General features: G+C 36.4%; 4 protein-coding genes and 1 non-coding gene across 7 annotated transcripts; 1 reads left to right on the forward strand and 4 right to left on the reverse strand.

The window, feature by feature from the left end:
- Positions 1-560: 560 nt before the first annotated feature.
- On the reverse strand, positions 561-5,527 carry LOC125208179 (2-oxoisovalerate dehydrogenase subunit alpha 1, mitochondrial-like). The gene is made up of 9 exons (XM_048107761.2): positions 5,042-5,527; positions 3,130-3,267; positions 2,750-2,932; positions 2,460-2,617; positions 2,288-2,387; positions 1,722-1,833; positions 1,503-1,642; positions 951-1,136; positions 561-870 (listed from the first exon to the last, which is right to left on the reverse strand). Exons 1-9 carry the CDS (start codon positions 5,291-5,293, stop codon positions 703-705), a joined length of 1,437 nt encoding a protein of 478 aa, XP_047963718.1. The 5' UTR covers positions 5,294-5,527; the 3' UTR covers positions 561-702.
- A 1,065-nt stretch (positions 5,528-6,592) lies between these two features.
- Positions 6,593-9,086, reverse strand: LOC125204012 (Tetratricopeptide repeat (TPR)-like superfamily protein). The gene has a single exon (XM_048102549.2). It carries the CDS (start codon positions 9,084-9,086, stop codon positions 6,966-6,968), a length of 2,121 nt encoding a protein of 706 aa, XP_047958506.1. The 3' UTR covers positions 6,593-6,965.
- Positions 9,087-12,903: 3,817 nt separating this feature from the next.
- Positions 12,904-18,101, forward strand: LOC125205616 (TOM1-like protein 3). 3 transcript variants are annotated; one of them, XM_048104660.2, is made up of 10 exons: positions 12,904-13,046; positions 13,664-13,807; positions 13,908-13,986; positions 14,518-14,616; positions 14,715-14,828; positions 15,682-15,827; positions 16,247-16,328; positions 16,657-16,742; positions 16,824-17,015; positions 17,183-18,101. In XM_048104660.2, exons 2-10 carry the CDS (start codon positions 13,701-13,703, stop codon positions 17,823-17,825), a joined length of 1,548 nt encoding a protein of 515 aa, XP_047960617.1. In that variant the 5' UTR covers positions 12,904-13,046; positions 13,664-13,700; the 3' UTR covers positions 17,826-18,101. The 3 variants fall into 3 exon arrangements, with proteins under 3 accessions (XP_047960617.1, XP_047960618.1, XP_047960619.1); XM_048104661.2 differs by having other exon boundaries at positions 12,942-13,042; XM_048104662.2 differs by lacking the exon at positions 12,904-13,046 and adding an exon at positions 13,081-13,171.
- LOC125205617 (magnesium dechelatase SGRL, chloroplastic-like) lies at positions 18,084-19,494 on the reverse strand. The gene is made up of 5 exons (XM_048104663.2): positions 19,232-19,494; positions 18,963-19,139; positions 18,722-18,880; positions 18,490-18,636; positions 18,084-18,410 (listed from the first exon to the last, which is right to left on the reverse strand). The coding sequence occupies exons 1-5, from the start codon at positions 19,358-19,360 to the stop codon at positions 18,291-18,293; spliced, it is 732 nt and encodes a 243-aa protein (XP_047960620.1). The 5' UTR covers positions 19,361-19,494; the 3' UTR covers positions 18,084-18,290.
- A 2,975-nt stretch (positions 19,495-22,469) lies between these two features.
- On the reverse strand, positions 22,470-22,542 carry TRNAE-CUC (transfer RNA glutamic acid (anticodon CUC)). The gene has a single exon. It is a non-coding gene; the product is annotated as a tRNA-Glu (tRNA).
- Positions 22,543-25,568: the final 3,026 nt, after the last annotated feature.

The raw sequence follows: 25,568 nt of genomic DNA on the forward strand, positions 1-25,568 counted from the left end.
CAAGTAAAAAGAAAAACTTTACTCCGTATATCGTAGATGAATATTGGAGTATTTCAGAACTAGTTCGACAAAGTTATTTAGCTAAATACAGCCAAAAAACAACTCAATAGTATTCAATCATTAGCTTGTGAGATCGATGCGTTATTCAGTTTGAAACTAATTTTTTTTATTAATTCGTAATAATCATATTAATATGAACTTATTTTGATCTCACCAATATAAAATTGTCGATTTGACTTGTGAGGAATTGATGAATCTTGGCATACGCAAATTGCTAGGTACGCCTCAGTCTCTCGTATCAATGAAGATGTCTATTTTTTTTAGTTTGTCTCATGCACTTCTATTTTTTTGAAAAAAAAATCATCATTACCCAGTTACATTTTTCTTAAGCATCATTATTACTCAATTTATTAAGTATTTTCTATCGCCATAAATACATATAACTATATTTTCTCTCGTCATCGCTTATCTCCTAAAATCTCATGTCATTCAAAAAGTCGGATATTTCATTGAGACGGACAAGTAAATATGAAATAAAATCAAAAAAGAAACAAGTCTGATTATGAAGCATAAGTTGACAGGCGTTTCTCTTTCAAAAATATATTGATAATCTGATTGTTAATCTTTATTTAGTTTATTACAACTCCAATAATGCATGTACTAATTCCAATTTCATCTCTTTGCACATTGTGAATAAGGAACCTAGAGAGGCACATCAGCAGGGAAATCTTGTTTATATTTGTTGATGGTTTCTCTCAGAGATTTCTCTTGTTCTAGCAAATTTGAGGGAAGCTTGTCATACACATCGCTGAACAAATCTTCAAGAGACGGTTTCTGTGTTTTCTCCGCAGCTTGAATGGCCTTCAACACCTGCAAAGCAATCAGTCGAGATTATTAGATCGATAAAACATACTTCTACTACTATGAATTTAATGCATCGGGAAAACTACCTGCTTCCGGATGGCCCCACGAAGCTTGGTTTCTTGCTCGTCCATCCACCAACCATTTGCTTGAACCCAATTCCTAAATCTCGTCATGGGATTCCCGGTACTTTTCCATTGCTCAATCTCGCTCACTGGTCGGTATTTTGTAGAATCGTCTGATGTTGAATGGTGCCCTACTCGATATGTAAGTGCCTAAGCATTTATAAGACGAATCACAATTTAGTTGGTAAAACACACAGTTGAAAATAACCAACCTAATTCCGTTGAGTAAGGTCTTAGGGGTCGTTTGGTTGCCTTTACTTGTCGCATGTTTATTTTTATCCTTTTTTCTAAAAAATTCAATCTTTGACAATATATCATGATTATCTATCCACCTCACTCATTTGACTAATTTAATTCTAGACAAAATTCATCTTGATTTATCACATATTGTAAGTGTCTCACTAATATCTTGTCTAACGAACTGAACATCACCTTATAGTCAACAACTTGTTAATTAGTTTTTCGAAGCACGATCTATCTAATTACCCAAATACACACTCCTACATTTATGTTTACCTCGACTAGCACGGGCTTCTGTTCACGCACAACCATCTCCCGAGCTGCATGTATCGCACTATAAACAGCGAGAGCGTCGTTCCCGTCGACACGAATGCTCCGAATTCCGTACGCCTGCCCCTTCACAACCACACCATCGCCTGCAAGGCACAATTGATGACCACAACTTGATAGTTTTTGTGAATAAAATGTGAAGAAATATTTGTATATTTATGTTACTTCTAAACTGCTGTGAAATTGGGGTGCTTATAGCCCATCCATTGTTGCGGCATATAAACAACACTGGGGCTTCCATCACTGCTGCAAAATTCATTGCAGCATGAAAATCTCCCTGTCAAACATTTTACAATATATGTCAAATATCTTTTTTTTTTGGATAGGAAAATACATATAAAATACCTTATCAATTTCATATATAGATACATGAATTTTTAATACTTCCATTGACTAATAACCTAGTTTTTCAGATTTAGGTGTGAAATTCGACTGTAAATTGGAAAGCTCTCGATAATACTCTCTGTCCCATTGAAACTGACACGTTTCTTTTTTGGGTTGTCATGCCAAAAGTGAGACATTATATGTTTTAAATTAAACATTTACAACGTCATCGCTATTTTATTTTCTGCACTTGCTTCTCAAAACAATACTACATAAATTCTCGTGTCATGAAGCAGTACTCTATACTTCACATTTAGTGGGACAGAAAGAGTACATTTCTAAAACTAGAACGGGAAAATTAGTTCAACAATAAAATTTGGAAATAATTTACGTATTTACAAGAATACCTCACTGGTGCCACCATCCCCGGTGAAAGCAACCGCGCACGCTTCCTTCCCGTCCATCTTAAGAGAGTAAGCGACGCCCGCAGCTTGAGGCAGCTGCGTCCTGGCATACACAGCGCTCCAGCGTTAAAACAACGTCGTTTTGAACATGAAGAAGCCGAGACAACTAACTTACGCGATTGGTGAGGAAACAGTCAAGAAATTGTGGGTGTTGGAGCCATAATGTATTGGCATCTGCCTGCCTTTCCCATGACCATCTTTTGTCCCAAAGCATTGGCTTGCAAACTCTTCCATGCTGAAACCGCGCCATAGCAGGATCCCGGGCTCCCGATACTGGTCATGATCACACAAACAAAAAGAACTTGTTCATAACAACCCTTTTTATATTTCTAGCAAAAATTATCCTTTAAAAAGTCTATTGCCACAGGTAAATAGTTTTTGAAGGATCGTTTTAAATCTATTTACCTGTGGCAATATAATGTCATCGGGCGAGAGAGCAGCAGCTGTTGCAATGTTGATGGCCTCCTCTCCCGTTGAGGTCACGTAAAACGAAAGCCTCCCTTGTCGTTGCGCTTCGTAAAAGATTGTATCCATTATTTGAAGACCCACCATACTTTCGTACATCTTCACCGCCGTTTCTTTTTCCAGCTAAACACGTGTCAAAAATAAAAAGAGACTAATTTTTGTGGACAGACCAAATGAAAAAATGATACTAATAGCTATATATGGACGAAGATAGTAGTCGTTATTACTATTTTACCCTTTAGAATAAGTTTTAGTCATAAATTGCTCTTTAAAAATGTGGATATAAAAATTACTTACTACTACTTTGATATATAAATTACCTGCTCAAATGTAGTGCCTGAAATGAGAAAGCCATCATCATCAAGAAGGCGATAACAAGGCACTCTTTTGTCAGTGACTTCTGCAATGAATTCCATTTGAGTAGTGAATCCAACTCTTCCACCAGGAAATTCTATGCTCTGATCAAATTTATATAGTTGTTACATAAATAAATTGGCATTTAAAAACACATAGTCTCCCTGATCACAGTGTAATCTAATCATTTAACATCCATGTTATTTGAAAAATATATTGTCAAATAGTAGAAAATTACCATGAAAAAATGAAGATATAATAGATTGTCAAAACAAATAGTAGTATAATTGTTCTAACCTAGCTAAAACTACTGTAATCTTTTCTTTTATTTTATTATTGGGCTAATGGGCTTACAGTTGGTTAGATTTTACTTATATGTATACAATATGCTAATTTAAAGATAGGGTTATTCCGAAAATTTATCTATTATTGCTATGATTCATTATCATATGATTATCTATTTAGGATTAAGTGTGAGATTGTTTTAGTATGAAGAATGACTATGACTCTTATCATATGATTATCCATCTAGGATTAAGTTTGGAGATTCAATACATGAACAAAATATGATATCTATTCAATTATGAGAAATAATCTTCAAACCGAATGGGCCCTTTAATGCTAACTTTAAAGATGGGATGGTTCCTAGTTTTGTAGCACATTAACCCCTATCAGTATACTTCGTCCATCCCAGAGAAATAATCATGTTTTTCAATTTTTTGTCCGCTCATCAAAATTATCCTATCTATTTATGAAAACTTTCACATTTTACTATAATCATACATCTAATTATTTACAATGTATATTTATGTGGTCCACCATTTCAACCATTCTTTCTCATAAAATTTAATGAGATTCAGAAAAGAGGCTCCAAAAAAAATTTAATTGAAATTATTAAATAACTAAAGTTTTCAATGAAGAAGTTAGATATGGATAAAAAAATCATTAAAATCATAATTTTCCAACTTTTACCTTTTTTATCTCTCGTATTTTATTAAATGCACATTAAAAAACTACTCCATATCATTCACTATCATGCTAATTTTTCGTGAACAAGGTAATAATAAATGTAAATTCTTAATGTATCATGAGGTTTGATAAAATAAAACATTAAAATATACTCCCTCCGTCCGCCATTAGGAGTCCCATTTATGGGCGGCGCGGGTTTTAAGAAATGTTAAGAAAAGTGGGTGGAAAAAAGTTAGTGGAATAGGGGTCCCACTTGTATATATTAGTTTTAAATGAAATGTGAGTGAGATGAGTTAGTGGAAGGTGGGACCCTATTACCATTTATGGTAAAAGTGAACCGGGACTCCTATTCGCGGACGGACTAAAATGGAAAAACGGGACTCCTATTCACGGACAGATGGAGTATTAAATAGATTTCATAAGTGGGTGCTATAAATTAAATTGTGAATGCTTTTAAGTAAGCGGACCTATCATATAACAACTTTCTTTCTTTTCAATACATAGATAGGTCTTCAATAATCCATACTCATCCAAATAATCAAAAGAGATCAAAGAGAGAGACACACGATAGTCACACATGTAGGCATAAACTTTGTAATATCAACATATCTATCTTCTTAATTTTTCTTGCAATTGCAAGACCGATTTATTTCACAGAACTTGAAATAAAAATCACAATTCGAAAACTGACAGATAAAGAAACATTTATTGCATCGACTCATAATAGAACATAGATTTATTATTTCAGTAGTTTGCTGACAATAAATTTTCACATTGATTTCTTCCTTCTATAGATAAACATTAATATACAATCCTATTCAACATTTCATGTAAATACAAATACAGAGTTTCGATTTTTCTGAAATTCCCATAAATTAAATTACATTTAAGTGAGATAAAATTAGTTACCTGATTTCCATCATCAACATCCTCATCATCATCATCAGCTTGAGCTTGTTTTCCGACCATGGAAGATTCCGACCGCCGAAATGACAAAACAGAGGCGCAGAATCCATGAAGGGCATTGTAAGGAGGCAAGGTCTTGTAAGGAGAATTTGTATGTAAGAAAGAGTGAGTTGATGAACACTTGTTATCAAATAAACAAATGTTTCTCTTGAGCAAATATTTGATGTTTCTTGATCTTGCTAACCATGACCCCATATTTTGCAAGATCCCACAATTGTGTGTGTGATGAGTTGCTGATCACTATAATCACAATCAATGGAATTCAAGAATAGGAATTTTTTTGGGCTTTAATTCAAAAAAATATATGGGCGTAGAGAGCATCCAAGTCTAGCTGTCTAGGAGCTTTTTAATAAATTAGTAATATCCAGATCAGAATGTGCTACACGATTAGTTAAGTAGTACTACTAATATTATTGAATATGGCACACGTGTAAATATGTCTTTGATTCTTAATTAGTTAGAAATAAAGGAAGAATTGAGGGGAAAATCGGAAATTTTGATTTTAATTTGAAATGTGTTAGGAGGAGAGTTCATCTGTCCTACGTTTAGCCTAATTATTGCCATTTTTTGGTGACTTTACATTGCGTTGGATTCATTCTCTTCTCCATTAGGTAGCACGGGTTTAATGAAATTTGATAAAGTAAAAGATAAATGGAGATGGAAACGGTGTTCGGTGAAGAGAATAAAGTATAAGAAATGAAAAAGTATGAAAGATAAGAGAGAATAAAGTATAAGAGATAAAAAAGTATGAGAGATAAGAGAGAATAATGTACTCCAAAAATAAGAGACATGAAGATGTTGCTTTCTGAAAAAAAAAAAAAAAAAAAAACTCGATCACTTGTACGGACAATCCAAAATAAAAAAAAAAATTGATCAATTATAATGGGACGGTGGGAGTGTAATGGTTTAAAATCGTGGTTATAGTTGTACAATATATTTGACATTGAATATTCACTTCAATCACTAAATCATTTTTATAACGAATTTATTACATAGAATAATTATTTTCATGTTTTCTATTCTTTACATTATGATAAGCTTTACACCCATGCTTCAAACGTGATCTCCAAATTATGGAATTCAATTTTGTTTGAATTGATAGTGATGATGGGGAACCACACACGTTACAAAGGTGGTGAGGCCGTGAGGGACTGGACATACATCCGGATAGCGATAGAACAATCCCACAACCATGTCACGTGTGACTCTCATCTAGTGCTACAAAATTACAATAGTACTTTGAGTCACCACAAAAAAAACATTGAAAATTATCGTTAGGGATGTCAGTGCAGTCCGGAATTTGTGAACTAATCCAACTAACCTGCTAAAACTAAAGGGTTATGATTGAAATTTTTTTAGTCCGATAAAGTTATAACTAATCAGTCCACACATGGAGTAGGTTAACTCAGTAGATTGGACTTAGGTGCAACTATTATCTTACTGTTTCATCCTGTTTGACACCTAGTTCAATGCTCATCGATGATTTTTATAATATAAATAATTATATAAAAAATCAACCTTTCAATACTCCCAGATGATTTTCTATATCTCTTACTTTTCCAATTGGTAATTACTTAGACACGCACACTTATTACAGGAAAATTACATTAAATTTGGCATTTGGAGTTACCCCCAACTCTATGGTGCATCACTTCCGACTCCGAAGGGTTGGGGTTCACTTCCATTCTTGCTCCGCCATCCATAGCAAGCAACCGTCGCTGCACCACCCGCCTTCCGATGTCAACAACGGCCTTCTTTACAGCATCCAACCCCACGAGTTTCGTTTCATGAATTTTGTCATTATGCACTAGTCAACTCTACCGCTCGGCTCAACTCCAAATTTTTGACTTGTTAGATATCAATATCATCATTCATCATCAACAATTTGAAATAGGAATGGAACCGAAGGATTCAACTCATTGAGTCGATCAGCAGCCCACTCTCCCAGCTTCAACCACTTGTGCTTTCGACTAAAATCAAACACTTTGATGAGCATTGCTGCAGTAGGCTCAAAGGGCAACTTCTTCAGAAAAGCCTCAAGCTCATCCATCAATCCATTCTCACCGTACAACCCAATCATGCACTCATAATCCTCCAAATGAGGCAACAAATAGTAATTCTCACTCATCGATTCAAACAGCTTCGCCCCCAACTCCACACGCCCATCGCAGACACAAGCCCGCAACGCCCCCCGGAATGTGTTGTGGTCGGGCCTAACGCCCTCCTCCTCCATCGCATCGAGCAGCTCGAACACACGCCCACTCACCCCATTATGCAAGCACCCCTGAATCATCGAGTTCACGAGGATCACGTCCTTGCGGGAGGCCCCGTTGAACACCCTCGTGGCGTAGGCGATGTTGCGGCACTTTGAGTACATATCTACCAGAGCTCCGGTCATCACTACATCGATGTCGTAGCCGTGCCTGATCATGAAGGCGTGAATCTGTTTCCCCGTGTCGAGCGCGAATATGTTTGCGCACGCGGCCAGCATCGTCCCAAACGTGAACTTGCTCGGCCGGGCCTCGCCTAGCATCTCCGAGAACACCAGCATTGCCTGCTCGCTCATCCCACGACGCGCAAAGCTTGTCAACAGCACGTTCCAAGAGACCTCGTCTCTCGAGTGGCTCATCGCGTAGAAACAATTCCTCGCGCCAATCAAGTTCCCACACTTCCCATACATGTCAAGAAGGGCGTTCCCAACGAAAACGTTGGAGCAGAAGCCATGTCTATAGGCACATCCGTGCACTTGCTTCCCTAGATGCATATCCGGGATCGCTGCACATATGTTCAAGAACAACCCAAGCGTGACGTGATCCACATCTCTAGTGCTTCTACGCATCAATATTAGAAACTCCAACGCCTTTTCCCAGTCCGAGGTGCGAGTGTAACCCGCCAGCATCACGTTCCAAGATATCACGGTCCGTTCAGGCATCTCATCGAATAGCTCCCTAGCTTCTGACATTCTTCCACTGATAGCACAAGCTGACACCATTGAAGTATAACTGATCACATTTTTGGAACAAGGCAGATCAAAAATGGTTCTTGCACTCTCCAAATCTCCACATTTGGCATACATATCAATCAGAGTATTCGAAACCACTCCATCACGATCCATGTTGATCTTGCAACAGAATCCATGAATCTGAACACCCTCCCTCAATCCCCTGAAACTCGAACAAGCAAGAATCGCGTTAGAAACAGTATAATTCATCGGCTTCACATTCAATTTCAACATCCTCGAAAACATTCTCACGGCCTCGTGTCCCTCCCCAAATTCGAGATACCTCCGAACAATCACATTCCAAGACACAACATTTGGATACTCAATCTCATCAAACATCCTCCTCGCATCAATCATCGCCCCACATTTCCCATACACATCCACGATCGAGCTCTCCAAGATAACATTTCCCGAAAACCCGTATTTCACAATGAGAGAATGCACCTGCCTCGAAAGCCAAACATCCAATTCGCTGCCGCAAGAGGCGAGAACGTTAGCAAAAGTGACCTCGGAAGCAGAGACCCCTTCCCCAATCATCACGGCGAACAAGTCCAACGCTTCTTCTGCCTTCCCGTTCCTCGAATACGCGGTGAGCATCGCGTTCCAAGAGCCGCCGTCTCGGGTCGGCATTTCGTCGAACAGCTCCTCCGCATCGTTCACGCAGTTGCATCTGCCGTAGCTCTCGATGGCCCGGTTGAGCAGGAAGACGGGAGGGTCGGGGTTGAAGGTGACGAGATGGGATTCGAGCTTGCGGGTCTCGATTATTGCCTTGCTGGAAGCGCAGATTCGGAAGAGATGGGCGTAGATTGAGAAAGGCAGAGGCGTGGCGGAAGAGAAGAGGATGGAGATTGCTTTCGGGAGGCGGCCGAGGCGGACATGGTTGAGGATCGTGGTGGTCAGTTCCTTCACGGCGAGAGGAGGGTCGGGGCGGTGCGCGGTGGCGGAACGGAGGTGGCGGCTTAGAACCGATCCTGCTTTCGAGCCCATGTAATGAAACCGTTATTTTATTTAATTTCTGTACTGATTAATTAAGGCTTTATATTTGTGGGCTTAATTCGTTAAATAAAAGCCCATTCTTTTTACAACTTTCGGCCCAGTAACCGTTCTTGATCCTATAATAATATCGATATCCTTTCTCTAAGCATAACTATTTGCGCTTTCTGTTAAAATTCGAGCCACCTACTTTTGCAATTAATATTACGTTCCTTTAAAATATTAAGTTCATATTAGGTTTCTTTAAAATACCAAGAAAAAAAATGAAAGAAAGATAAATTTATTTATATGTTCAAGGTAAAAGTATATTGAGATTAAGAGATAACAACGTCCATTTTGTTTAACTATTTATAGTTCTAATTACGTCATAGAGATAGTATCAAAATATACAACTTTAAATATCCACATGAAATATTCTTATCGATGGAGGTTCAGACGACTCTTGGCATATTACGCTTCGTCTCCTGCCTTTAGTCGCCTTTGTACCAGTCAAACGACGTCGCGAACTGGCTCCCGACCCCCACTAGAGCCCGAACACCCTACCTCAGGGGATTGACAACTCATCATCGAGCTCGATTTGCACATCGCTCGAAGTGTGTGTGCATTGTTTGTGTCTGTGTATGTGTGCGCGTAATGTGTGTATAATGCTTCAAGATGCCCAATTTTTAACTACTAGTATCGATCCCCGTGTGGTACATAACTCAATTAATTTTTTGAAAACTAATGTAACAACAGTTTGTTTTTCCACAATATTCGAATTTCCTCATAAATCACAATTGTGTTGTTTATAGGTATTACTGCCGAAGCTGCCAAAGCTGCTAGCTACTTCAAACATTACTTCAAAATAATCGAGTTGTAAAAGGGTCGGCATATCCGAGTGTCAACGCTTGCCACGAGGATCACTAGTATGTTTCGTACACCGTCAGGTGTTCTGGTTGTTGTGCTATTTAACACAGCAACCCATGTTGTTTCTAATACAACATAAAATTAATATGTGTCTATTTAATTTATTTTTATTAATTATTTGATTTTTTTTATTACTATGTTGGTGCGGATGCAGACACACTCAGTTGCACCCCATGAAAAGAAATACCGACTTGATGATGAGATGCAAATCCAAGAGGGTTTTCTTGAGGTCTAGTAATAGGAGTGTTGACTTGAATATATAGAGCATTGTGTTCTGCGTAGATGCCTCATGCCTTTGTGGATGTGCAAAACATAACACTTGCGAAATGTTTACAATAGAAACATATATAGGCTACATATTCATTTATTCTATAATTTTCATTCTATATTTTTCTTTCTCTTCTATAAAATTCTCTACTTTTTCATTATATTCTATTTATTTCTAGTTATTTCTACTATAAATTATCTTTAAATTTTATTCCAACATTCATTCACTTAACTATTCATGTTTCCAATTACTTTATTTTTTTAGTTTCAAATGCAATTAAATTAAAATATTTCATATAATATACTTAATTAAAAAAATAAAAAATTACATATTAAATTTTTTAAAAATCACATAATTGAAAAGTCCTAAATATTAAAATTACATAATAAAAGATACTAAAAAGAGTATTGCAACGACGCTATCACACTTGAAATGCTTGATAAAGGACCTTATTTGGCTCCAATTTGTTCTGACTTCATATGGATAGTGTCAAAATGTACGGCTTTCAGCATATCCAAATAAAATATTCTCTATGGAGGTGCAAGAGGCTCTTGGCTTATTCCACCTCGTCCCCTGCCTTTGGTCGTCGTCGTCCCAATCGGACGACATCACTAACCGGCTCCAGACCCCCACCAGAGCCCGAACCCCCCCCCCCCCCCACAGGCCTAAAACCCTTGCCCTCGAGGCTCGACACCTCATCGTCGGGCTTGAAGTGTGTGCGCACACAATGTATGTGTTTGTTTGTGTGTTTGTTTGTGAAGAAACCCAATTTTATAACTATTTGAAATTATAATATTCTTTATTTATTTGATATAGAATTTCAATTATAGAATTGGGAGGAATTGAAACTACTCCCTTCGTCCCGCCTAATATGACATGTTTTCCTTTTTAGTTTGTCCCAACTAAGATGACACATTTCCTTTTTTGGTCTCTTTCCAATTAATACACTCAACCACTTTTTCCCATCCCTATTAAAATATTCATCTTTCTTTATCTCTCTACATTAATACTTACACTCACATTCTCTCTCTCCAATTAAACACTCTAACCAATAACTCCTAAAATCCCGTGCCGGCTAAGCAATGTGTCATCTTAGCCGGGACGCAGGGAGTATAATTTAATTCCAAATCGAAATATCTCGCGGCACCAAACATTATATATGGAATTGAAGCCTTCAATCCCAATTCCACAAGCTCAATTTAATGATACCGTATGGAGCCCTTTGAACAAATTGACACCGAAGGTTTCCAGTTTAAATTGAAACTACCAACAACGCCATTGGTCTACTCACTGTTCCATTTTCCATGAGGGCGTCCACAATGCAGCCCCATTGGGCGGGGACCCAAAACCAATCGCCCGCCCAGCCGCACGCCTACATGCTGGTTGAATCGCCGATCGACCTCTGCTCGTGCGGCTACATTGTGACAGCCGCACGGTAAGTTCTTTTTATATTTTTTAATTAATTAATTTCCATCTATAAATATCCACATCTACTTCTCCTTTTAAAAACCTCTTACTCTCTCTTTAGTCACTTACACTAAATATTTTTATGTTCAATTGTACTTTTATATAAATATTTTTATAATATAAAGTCTGGTATATAGGGGCATGTTAGGGTGCCACCACCCCTTAAAATAACACCATACCACCATTCCTAGCCAATCATTTGTACACGTAGACGAATAATAAACTGTCACGTGGCAAATTTTTTTTTGAAAAAGACGGCCAGCAATTTGTTGCTCTTTATACAACAATTTTTCTTGTCCATCAATATCCGACACACTATACATCAATCTATAAATTGTTGTGTAGTGTTTGTAATATTGCTGCATAGCGTTTATAATATTGCTGTATAAGTGGTCACGGTGTCACTTTAAGAGGGATTGTCATTTTAACACAAACCCTGGTTTATATATTTTATTTTTAACTATTTCTTTTAGTTACAAGTCATTTAAATATTTTGTAATATTTAATATTATAAAAATAATCAAATCACAATCAAAATTAAATTTAGTTACAAGTCATTTTGATCAATTATTTAAATTTTAAATTTTATTTTTTATAATTAATATATTAAAGAATTTCATAGTATTTTTTTTTTAAAAAATTTTAAAGAAAGAGAGAAATTAGATTTGACATAAAATGGTTGAAAAAATGAAGTGAAAAATATCATTGTAGGTATCCAATTATATGAAATTATCATAATTCAATAAGTACTAAAGAGTAAGATAGAGTAAACATCCTATTCCTACCCAACTCAGGTACCCAATTTTATGAATGGACAAAATTGTCCTCCATTCATTTGGAGCATTTTTTGAAAAATATGGTGAATAGTGAAAAAATACCACGAATGAGATTACCCTTTAATCCAGGAACTATTTACTATAGTTTTAAAATTCAAGGACTATTGATGCGCAAAACTCAAAATTCAGAGACCATTCGTGTAGTTCACTCTTAAATGGAAAACGCTTCAAAATGTTTTGGCTATGCAAATCGAAACTCAACTCAACTGGGATTAATTGATGTTTCATACCTGTAGTTTGATGAAAGATTCTTATCTTTGCAACCATGGCCATCACTCCATTGGTTCATATAGTAAATTAAATTTGGTTGTAATATTAAATTAATTTTTTAATTTTAAAGGCAAATTATTGGCTGTTTTAGTTTATGTAAATGCCAAACGCGCCCTTAATTAATCCATAAGGTTCGAAGGCAGAGAGTAAAGAATTTGCCATTTTTCCCTCTTTTGACTTGGCTGGACTTGAGGAAGCTTCAGGCAGGTAATCTTCTAGATCATTGCCTTTTTCCTTTTCTCGATTCATGTGGAGTTCTCACCTTGTTGATTTTATTCTTGATCCTCGTTGTTGCATATTGGAATTTTTCGTAAGGAAGTATGATCGTTGAGGTTTTCGTGCTCTTTTTTTCTTTGAATCATATAGCGCTGGTTAAATTTGTAATTTAGGTTTCCGTTTCTTGTTAGGTGTTTTCTGATTTTGTTGAATTTGGTTTTTTGGTGCGGTTTTTTGTATGAATTTTGTTTATGCATTTTCTCCCAATTCCTGCGTCTTGATTGTTTTAGTTTCCTGAAATGCTTTTAGGTTAGGTTAGATTGAAGGATTAGACATTTTCCTGCTGAAATTTTCTGTTTTTGGGATATCTATGGCTAATGCCTCTTCTGGTTAAGCTTTGCCACGCTTTCCTTGTATATGATGAAGTTTGCTTGTGTGCTGATGTATCCGTGATTTTCTTGACTGCTAGGGTGACGTATGATTGTTCGGGTTTTTGAAGATGTTTTTTGTTTAATTTCGTTGAGGAACTTTATAGAATATTTGCTTTCCATTTTCTGTTGACATGTGCGTCACTAATTTGATGACGGTGGTTTGATTCGATGTTTTAGGTATAGGAACTACGCGTCAATACGAAACAGGCAAAATATGGCGAATGCGGCAGCTGTTGCTGAGAGGGCTACTAGTGATTTGCTGATTGGTCCAGATTGGGCAGTGAATATAGAGCTATGTGATTTAATAAACATGGATCCCGGGTATTATTCGCTTTATGCAGCGGCTGCCTGTGTGTTTTTGAGTTATAATCTGGATGAGGTGTTGCTTCATTTATTATCATTAAATGAATTCATTTTGCAGGCAAGCCAAGGAGGCATTGAAGACACTTAAGAAAAAATTGGGGAATAAAAGCCCTAACATACAGCTCCTTGCGCTGTTTGTAAGTTTGTTCTCTTCTTTTAGTTCTGTACTTCTGTGCCTTGTGCATACTTATTCCATTTGCGTGTATGCTGAAAATCTCAACTCTGAACCAATAAATAGCATTTATTATTCTGAAATGTAGCGGTTGCTCCTATCTTTCTTGAAGTTTTCTGCTAAAATTCTAAATATATCTTCAGTGCTTTCATGGCAGTTCCAACTAAATGAGATTTATGAGTTGAAACTATATTTTTATACATGATTCCAGTCTCAAACTCTCATATCATCAACTTTTTTTCATAATAAAAGTACTGCTAGATCATGGAAAAAGTAAGAAATCATTCTTCATTACTGCCCAGTTATAATAAGAATCACACCTCACACAACTGTGAAATATGAATATGGATTTTGTGTGCTGACAAGTATGGTTGTCTGGGTTCTATTAGTGTATAACTGTATGTAAATGTAAATACACATTTGAATGAAGTCCCACCAGGAAATACAGCATACATTTGCTTATCTGTTATATAACTTTCGAATTTGTTATGATCAGGTGCTGGAGACTCTAAGCAAAAATTGTGGGGAACATGTTTTTCAACAGATCGCTGAGCGGGATATCTTACATGATATGGTCAAAATTGTTAAGAAGAAGGTAATATACTCTTTTTTCCTCCCCTTGTTGTCTCCATATCCCTCCTCCTGTCTGTACAACCTAATGGGCATTTATCTTTTTCTGATATACATTTGCAGCCCGATTTAAATGTAAGAGAAAAGATCCTAACTTTGATTGATACCTGGCAAGAGGCTTTAGGGGGAGCAGGTGGAAGGTTTCCCCAGTATTTTGTGGCTTACAATGAATTGAAGGTGATTAGAAATTTTTTGAATATGTCTGCTTCCTTCTATGGCTCTTTCATATGATAAATTAAGCTTACATATGATATTGCGCCTACAGAAATACTCAAATTGACATAAACATCTTGTTGGAGGGGTGGTGAGTTGTGTTTGAGCTATGTACTGAAGGTTTTTGGTACTTGCCTATTAACTATGCTCTTCGAAACTCATCCACCAGCATCTCCTTTTCATGTTTTGAACGATGTCCTCTCTACTTTTCTAGCCGTTGCTTATTTTGACATTGATACCTAAGTTTTGGCAAGGGTCAAAAGCTAGTGGTCACTTAACTCTTCTCCCAATCAAGTTACTTAAGCACTCGTTATATCTGTCCCTGGATACATGTGTGTCTGATTTTTGAATGTTACGCTCTATGTTTACTATAATCTCTGACACCATTGGAACTAAAATTTCCTAGAGTCGGGAGTCCCAAATTTGCTCACTGCTTATAATTTTTATCCAGATGAATCTGGGATTGCAACAAAGTTTAATCACCCATGGCTCCTTGGCCTGATCTCTGTGGTCTCTGGCAGCTATATTTTAAATATCTATCAGCTTTTGTCACATTCTCGTAAAATCCAAGCTTAATTGATTGACCTGTTAGTAACCTGGATAAGGGCTGACAGTTTCACTTGCGGTGACCCTTGAGTGGGTTATGGTAGGTTTCGTTTCGTCTTTGAGAAGCCTAGAGTGATTCTTGTCAAGTTTCCATGGCCTATATTTGAGCCCAGTTGCGCTTCAAACTGATTGTTTTTCCTACTGGGGTTTCTCTTGATTGAAATTCTCATAGTCTTAACTATTTATGTCCTTTGTGTTTTGAGTTTGATAGTCTGCTGGGGTAGATTTTCCACCTCGAGAGGGAAATAGTGTTCCATTATTCACTCCACCACAAACACATCCAATAGTTCAACCTACTTCTCAGTATGAGGAAGTGGCTGTTCAAGCCTCTCTTGAATCTGATACTTCTGGACTCAGGTACACTCTCTTTGTTTATTCATGAATCAATTTTATATATGATTTCAGTTGTTAGATGAGGATCTGTTTTATTTGCATTTTCAATAAATATTTCTCAACTTCCATAGGATAGAATCTATATTTGTGGTCATGTATCTGATTAAAAAGTGATGGAATTAGTAATGCCTCTTGAGGTCATGTCTCAACAGAACTTATTCCACGAGGTGCCTGAGCATTTGTTTCATTTATACCCGTTAACATGTCCTTTTTATGTAGTTGAACTAGGGCGATTTGATATATAATAATTAATGAGTCCAATACTCAAAGTTAATGCAAACAATTACATGCCATGCCTAGAAAAATTATCGGTGCCTATCAGTTTTATTCCGTGGACTCAGAAATGGCACATATTGAATCTGGTCATCTATCTTTTGATATAGCTTGCCGGAGATGCTAAATGCTGAGGGAATCGCAGATGTTCTTATGGAAATGCTAACTGCCCTGGATCCAAATAATCCTCAGGTTTGACCCTTGCCATTTAACTATTGTATCTATAGTATACATAATGGAACACTCACTTCCTAAAGTATATCAATATAATTATTTTTGAAATACTAGTATTCAATATAATTATTAAATCATAATTATGCCTAGAGTATATATAGATATATCAAGTTAGATCATTAATTTTAAATACTCAAATGTGTTTATAAATATGCTTTCAATTGATAACTATGTGGTATTATTCTCTCTTGTAAGATTTCTTACTCAATGTTGGGTGTTTAATGTTATTACTATTATATATCTACAAGTGGCTCAAACTATCAATTTTCTGGATCACACTGTACAGGGATTGAAGGATGAGATCATTGTCGACTTAATTGATCAATGCCGTTCATACCAAAAGCGAGTCATGGTTCTTGTGAATAATACTGGGTAAGTGGACATCTGACGATTGATCTTTACTGGTCATCCTATTGTAAATCAGCTCTATAATATTTACTATTGCCTTTTCAGAGACGAAGACCTTCTATGCAAGGGATTGGCTTTGAATGATAACTTGCAGCGAGTTGTCAGTAGACACGATGACATTGCCAAAGGGACTCTAGGAGCTTCAGCGGCGAGTATAGAACCTCCAGTCGCACCTCTTATGAATGTGAATCATGAAGATGAAGAGTCGGAAGATGATTTTGCTCAGTTAGCACGCAGGTAAATTAACTATTACTCGACATGGTCCTCTACTGCTTTGATATGAATTTTTCTGTATCGTTTAACTATTATCTGTATATCCATATTTTTGGTGTTTTTCCTTGCCATTATTGCTCTATTTTGTTATTCTATATGCTGAATGCGTGAAACAAATACGACACTTCCAGATCATCAAGGGATACTTCACAAGGACTTGGCAAGAAACCAGCAGTTGTCAAGAATGAGGCGTTACACATCAGCCCTTTTCTTCCTCCTCCTCCATCATCCAGGAATCCAGTAAGTTCAGACTCTTCCATGGTCGATTATCTCAGTGGCGACACCTATGAGGCAGAACGATCCTCCAGAGCATCGGGATCTGCAAGTACCCCGGTGCCAGCTCATTCAAGCAACCAGAAGTCGACTCCTCCCCCAAACCCCACAGTGTCTCCCTCTGATGATTTCATCAACCCGACAGCAGAAATGTTTGCCCCAAAACCAGCATATGACGAACCTACCCCTGCAAGCAAATCGGCTGACAGTTTGCCTTCTGCTCCTTGGGATGTTCCACCGGGCAACCTTCCGCCTCCACCTTCCAAGTACAACCAGAGACAACAGTTTTTCGAGCAAGGCCAGGCTCCTGGTGGCGGGCCATCTCATTCGAGTAGTGGGTCAGGCTCTTCTTATGATAGCTTAGCCGCGCAAACCCAGAACCTCTCAATCAAGGCACCAGCTCCATCCAAGCCAGGAAAGAGCGAAGACGCCCTCTTCAGAGACCTCGTTGATTTTGCCAAGGCCAAGTCGTCGTCACCCAATCCGAACCGCTCGCATTAGGAGAACTCTACTATGCCCAGCTTGGTTGTTGTGTGCACATCATTGTGACTTGCTGTAATATGTTTGGACCTCAACTTCCGAGGTATGAGATTGTGTTTTTCTCTGCTTATTACTGTCCTTTCCCTTTGTGAATATACTTCAATTCGGCTTCCATTGTATTTCTCATGGTGGCTCAGGCCTTCCATTTGTATCGGAGTTTTAGTGTGCTGCAACCCTTTGGTTGTAGATTCAAAGAGAATATCATTTATCTACATCAGATTTTTAACTGTTGGAACATATTCTTGATTATTGAGCAATTTTTGGGTATTTCATCTTTTTGAACAAGAATTGGCAGTCCAGAAATCATCTGAATAAGTTACATACAAAAGAATCAAATGACCTTTGAAAACAATCCCTGTTGATATGAACTTAGTATGTTGCAAAACCTCATCGCCTCCGTCTTCACCCCGTAGCCTCGTCTTCTTCTCATAGAAGGAAGGTGGCTAGAGCTTGAAAGATCGATTTTGGGCTCCCCCAGAACTTGTGAGCACGCGACGTTTCCTTGCTTGCGTATAAGTAGCCATTTATCATATCTACTCCTTTCCCCTGCAAAACAGCATTTTCAGTCAAATATTACTACCAACATTCATTCATTCTGAACCAGTTTGAAGGTGTAACCGTTTACCAGAGCAGCGTCCTTCAGCGGCCCCCAACACTCCATACGGTTATACTTGTTGGAGCTAGAATGGAAATACACTCTCACTAAAGCATCCATCAGTTGTCGATGCTCTCTGAAAAACTCCGCGTCTCCATACAAGACGGCTTCAAGAACCTGCAAACCTCGACAGTGTCACATTCCCTACCAAAAACTTAACACCATCAATCAAATTATCAAACCTAGGTGTTTAACTACTTACCAATGGCAATTCCTTGGAGAAAATTAGGTACCTAAACTCTGCAGCCATGGCTGATAAAGGGTTTGGTCCACTGACATAGCAGTGAATGTTGAGGAACAGCTCACCATTGACATTAGTCCATTCAGCAACGACGTCGTCTTTACTATACCAGCCTTTCAACTGTATGGTGATGCACGGTGTGATTAGAGAGCTTTCGCGTTGAAGCTAGAGCGTGAAATGAAGTGAGTGAAGCGGACATTACTTGATCGCGCGGGATTATGTTTGACACGGTTAGGGTGAGATCGGCTGTGAAGTCGCAGTGGGAGAGGGTGTAGGTTCTTGGCACCACTCGAGTTTGGTTGGTGACTTGTTCTCCCACAAACACTACTTTCAGCTTTGAAGCTTCAAACCTTGCTGGAGGGCCTAATAGCCTTGCAGCCTATATATACCATCACATAATCTCTATCAATTTTTACAATATTTCAATACTCTTTGGCTTGAATTAACCCAAAATTAAAGAAAGAAACAGACCTGGAAAACAAGAGAATTGTGAGAAGGCAATGGCTGTGGGAGAAGAAAAGAAGGGGGAGAGGATGAGGTGTTGGTGATTTTGCAGTTATGAATATAACAAGGTGGGAATGCAGCAGCCATGGAATGCATTACTCATTCTCTTTCTTGAATTGCTTATTTCTCATTTCTTTTCTTCTCCACTTTCTCTCTTCTCCACCACTATTTCTCCCTCTCTCCTCTCCTCTCCTCTCCTCTCCTCTCCTCTCATCTGTGTGCTTGTGAGAATCTAGGGAGAGATGGAGAGGAGTTGTGGACATGATGAAAACACATAGGCAAGGAATTGGAGTGGCAAGAATGAATGACTCAGGGTGGTGTGGGCCTACAAAATCCAACTCTCACCAATAGCAACAAACCTTTTTAACATACCAATAGCAAATAAATTTAATAAGTTGACATGAACAAGTGGATGTCTAAAATAGACATTTGACAACTTGCACAATAAATTAAATATAATTTAATTTACATAAATATAACAAATTTTTAATAATTCTATATTTCTATTTATATAATATTTTTTTAAAAGGGATAAAAAAAAGTAGAGAAATTCATATAGTAATTGAAGTTTCGATATGAAAAAATTCATTGTACTCAAATTTCACTAATTAGATAGAAGTAATATTTTAATAAAAAAAATTAACTTTAATATTCCTAAATATTAAAAAATATCAAAGGATCCATTAGAGATTAGCCTCATCCACCATGTGATCGCAACCCCATTTTCCACAATTAAAATGACATACAATATTTATCTGACATTTTATATAGTAATAATATAAAACTTTTCCACACAAGTTAATAAACACTACAAAAATTAAGGTATTAATCATACTATACTCTTTCATTTATAAATAGTTTTGCAATACGATTCATCTTGTGGAAATAATCCACGAGTATATAAATGAAAAAGGATGACATAATGTAAATAAGTATACTTAATTATATTGTTGTATAGAGCTAGGATATGTTTTTATTTTGTTTAACAAGTCTGATAAAGGGAATGAGAAGTCAAAAGGAATTCCACCAAACCATAAGTTTCTTCATAGGCTTGGTTTGATCACTAAAATCAGTGTGTTCTTTCTTTCTTTCTTAGTTTGTTTCTTTTTTAATTAGAAAAAAAGTCATGGCATTTAATCCATTATAAAGAATTTAGAAACTTTGACAATATGTAGGATTGTCCCATGGAGTTAAGGAGGGGTTGCACCTTTTTCTTGAAGCTAAAGACTATCTTCAAAGCCTCAAAACTAAGAGACATTACCTACTGTCACCAATTCTCTTTATAAATTCATCCCTTTGTCCTAAAAAGGAGTGGACAAAGAGTTTCACAAACTACTCATTTGAGACTTGTACAAGACATACTTTAACCTTTTGAACTGTGGTTTGTCTCCCTATTCTCTTGCCTACATATTATTCTAACCCATTCAACCCTCATGTTTGCATGATTGGATTTCAAGAATCAAAACAAATTCCATTTCTTATCTTTGAAATCATACATATTATAAATTCACATGAATGCATTAAAAAATCACACATGCTTTTAGCTGCCCCCTTTATTCGGTTATATACTAATACTTCAAAAAGAAAAATTAGCATACATCGATTGAGGAATAGATTCCTATAAACTACTTGGTCCCTTTTGTAAAATGAAGTAAACAATTTGGTCAAATTTTGCTCATTTGAAATTGAATATTAAATCATAAAATATTAATATCTCTTAATTATTTCCTTTGTGTAATAAACAATGTTGTTATGATGCTCAAACGATATTGTTTGATTAATACTACTATAAGTATTTTTCATTTTCTTTTCCATTCTTTTCTTTTTCTAATTAATAAATCAGCATTGTTTTGAGCATCACCAAAAACCGTTGTTTTGCAAATAGATGAGATAATTCATAAAAATTCCAACTTCACAATTTAATAGTATTATGTTTTCAAATCTCATGGGAACTAACCAGTATTTGACTAATGAAATTCAGCTCTTGCCAAATTTTATAAATTTAAATGACCATTATCCCTTTTGTATATGATAAAGTATAGCTAGGAGCTACATGATTGCATGCCATGTACATCAATCAATATAAAAACACACAAATATTCCTTGGTGGAACTAGTGATTGTTTTAATTCTCTTTGATAAGTCTGACAACAAATCTCTGTCCCCAGTTAAACAAATGACTAATTCCTACCACAGTGGGGCCAAGTGTAGTTGAATCATTCCTCAACAAATGTTACCACATAACTTGTTTTCTAATTAGATAAAAATTCCTAACAAACTCGGGCCTTATTCTATTACACCACTGTCCCCCTACTGTTTCATCTTTCCTCAAACAAACAAGTTGTCATCACTTCCTAGATTTCTCAACAATGTCTCCTTCCTCAAAAGCATTAAAAAGGCTCAAATTCTCACAAATTCAACTACCACATTGCTCTCTCTTTTCTCTCTACTCATGTCAGTTTCTTTGAGGCAAAAGTGCTTGGTTCTGAGCTTGCTTGCTCTTGTGCTCATGTCCGAAGCATCTAGATCGACGAAGGCGTTTAGTTGGGAGCAGATGCTGCCTAAGAAGCTCCCCACGCCGTCTTCAGCCCCATCGAAGGGGACGAATTCGGTGGCTGTGTCTTCTAAAGGTGTGGAGATGGATCAGAAGCTGCCTTCCTCTGATGGGAAAGTTTAGTACTTAAAACTTTTTGTCTAACTTTAGGCGGGCGCGAAGGAGACGGGGAGATTGAGGCATTTTTTGCTTGCCGATGCTAATGGGGATGGATTTGTGTAGATTGGGGAAGATGGCTTACTTAGCAGCAGTTAGCAAAATTGGCTTCTTTTTCTTGATCCTATTTTTTTGGAAATAGTAGTTTGTAAGTAGTGTGACTAATGTATGATGATAGTCTTAGATTCTAACCTTGGAAACAACTTTTGTAATTGTCAATTCTTTTTTTTCCTGTGAAATAAATACTAGTACAACTTTGGTTGTTCAGATCATTACTCTGATTTTCTTGGCTTTGGAAAAAGCGAGTGTGGATCATGAAAATGGTGGCATTTGTGTTTTATTGATCCTCTGCTAATGCTTCAAATGAAGGAAACAGATGTAGATTAAAGAGGAGATATAAAAAATATAAGGCTTCATGTCCTAAAATTAATTTCTAACATGACCAACTTTGTATCAATTAATAGAAATTGTTTTTTTTTTTAATTTTAAAAAGGAATTCCGTTGCCGGGACTTGAACCCGGGTCTCTCGGGTGAGAGCCGAGTATCCTAACCAACTAGACTACAACGGATTACGCTTATTTTATTTTAACATTCATATTTGTATCAAATTATGACCTATTGATTATTTAATTGGTCGATTTCCCAAATTACAGAAATCCATAAAGCAATCAAAAAATGATCTTAATAGCTAGTTTAATCTGATTGACTACAGCATAATACCTATTCAATCTCCAATTCTAACAAGACAATACAAATTTCAAACAAGGGACAATACACTCGTCCCTTTTTCAAACTTGACTCATTATATATTATTCCCTTAAAATAATTAAGTCTTTACAAAATAAAAAGGATTATTATAACTACAAATTAGAAAGTAAAATAAATTAAATGCAATAAAATACTTGGAAGTGTTACACAGAACATAACTACGTCACAGTCACAAAATAAAAAGGGAGAAAAATTAAAATTCAACAAACTAAAAAATAAAATGCGGAAGTGGAAGACAAAAGGCATTCTTTAAAATAGAAGGGACAAGTAAAATATGCAAAATAATACTCCCTCCGTCCCGCTTTAGCAGTCCCATTGACTTTTCTGCACTCGTTTTGTAAAAATGATAATAAATAGTTAAAGTGGAGAAATAATAAAGTAAAAAAGAGAATAATATAGAGAAACGTCTTATCTACATTATTCTCTTTTTTATTTTATTATTTCTCCACTTTAACTATTTATTATCATTTTTACAAAACGAGTGCAGAAAAGTCAATGGGACTGCTAAAGCGGGACGGAGGGAGTATATTGTATTGTGCGACTTATAATTGAACCTTGGTGACTCAAGGGAGCAATTGACAATCTACCGCCGGACTACCTAGCTTCAATGATCGTAGTGTTACAAGATATTGTAAAGGAGTCAACTTATGGGGTACAGTTGTAGCCCCTCGTTTTATATTGGATCCGCCAGTATTTGCACCAAGCCGAAAAATCTATATCCACCTTCTTATGATGCTTTCATTCCCACTCTCACTCACTCAATTTCAACATTTGATTGCTAGAAATTTAGAAATGAATCACTCACACACTTAAAAAGTTTCATAGAGGGAGGGGATATGAGAATTATTAATGCTTATAACATTAAGTCGATGCAGTATAAGATTTTAAGAAATTTTTAACACGTCCTTGCATATGTGGGTCGGAATTAGCATCAGACTTCCACACATGAGTTAGAGGATAAGACGTAGTAAGAGATATAGAAAAGCCAAAAGTGCGATGCTTTTCTTTTAAACCTAAACCATATTGAAATAAGGCTTACGCTCTTTCATCTTGGGCCAATCTGAATTGGGCTCACACAAATAGAACCAACATTGAGACTGAGTGTTTATTGTATAGAGTGTTATTAAAATCGATTGTTACCTCGGCAACGTCTGGACAAGATGATGATCTCTATATAATATTCAAACATATTTCAATAAAATTTATAATAAATTCAAAAATATTTATTAAAGTTTAAAAAATACTTTTGTATCACATCGTCAAATAGTATAACTTAGGATTATTATTTACTCCATTTACTACTCGCTCGTCCAATTGTGATTGATATTCTTTGTTCCATTGTAAGTTATTAATTATTTTTTTTGCAAAAAAACATATTACTCTCTCTAATTATTTTATTTCCTCTTTATTTTTTTACTTTATTTCCTTTTGACTTAACTCATTATATATTATTCTCTTAATTCTGCGTTGAAAAGAAGTTGATAATTTAAAGTACGACGGAGAGTATTATTTTATTACTAATATATTTGTTTTGTTTTATCCAATTCAAAATACTGTAAGTGATCAACAAAAAAAAATTAAAAAAACTACGCTATAATTGTTGGTCAGCAATTCATCGTCACTCATCCATCGCGCAAATGGGATAACCCCATGTAGGCCACACGAAGCAGAAACGACATCGTTGGTTTAGAAATATGTCCTACCAAATTGAAGCCCACGCAACAATTGTAGGCCACCAGATAAATACTGTAGTAGTACTATAAACAAGTTAATTCTACCACTAGTATTTTAATAATAATTATAATATTAGTAATAGATTATAAAATTAAAATTTAATCATGTTTCCAGTTAAGAATCGATTAATTACGTTTAGAACTGAAAACCGATTATAGAAAAAAATCTCAGATTCAGTACCAGATTGAAAAGCGATTCTTATTTCTCTTTCTTGATTGCACAATTAACCAATTGGTTCCGATCCGATTCTCAGTTAACCGATAACCAGAAACAGGTTAAGCAGCCCTAGATATATGGTCCAATTAGTATTCAACTCACTTGAAACCTAATCCATTTTAATATTTTATTGAATTATTTTATGGAAGATTATACTGAAATTAACAACATCACTAGCTAAAAGAGTATAAATTTTAGTGCCATTCCATCCAACACAAGTTTCTTACTACTACTACAATTAATAATTTGACCGAACTAAATAAATATGAGAATCAGAGCGGCCCCAAATATTATTAATAATTTTACATATATACACATACATCATGCATGGGGATCTTTCCCATCTAGAAAATGAAAACACACTCATACATAAGAAACTAAAATTAAATAAAACAAGAGCCTAGGAAACACCATATACACCTACATATATAATTATATAGATGTGACAAAATAAACAAATTTTGCACATAGTTAATCGAGTGCACTACCGTTTTCCTGTAAAGATGCCCTTAAGTATGTCGTTCCCTCTCTTTTTAGGCAGATTTTGAAAATTTCCGCCCCCCGGTCTCGGCTGGGCGCCGCCGTTGCCCACGGCCGGAGGGTTTTGCGGGGCGGCTCCTCCTCCTCCGCCATTATTCTGTCCATTCCCACTCATGTTTCCTCTCAACAGACAAAGTGAGATGTGAACTTTTTTTGTTATGAGGTTGAATCATATCCACATAAATATATATAAAGGAATTAATGTGAGCCAAGGGTATGCTTGTCATTTGTCATTGTGTGTGTAGCATTTATGTTTTCCTCATAATTTGGGGACATTGTGCATGTGCTTGAAAGCTATTTTTGTGAGACAAATTTATGCATGCATGTCCCACTCAAA

This window comes from Salvia hispanica, chromosome 6, assembly GCF_029641045.1.
Source record: "Salvia hispanica isolate PSC_SH4W2 chromosome 6, Shi_PSC_v1, whole genome shotgun sequence".
Taxonomy (NCBI): domain Eukaryota; kingdom Viridiplantae; phylum Streptophyta; class Magnoliopsida; order Lamiales; family Lamiaceae; genus Salvia; species Salvia hispanica.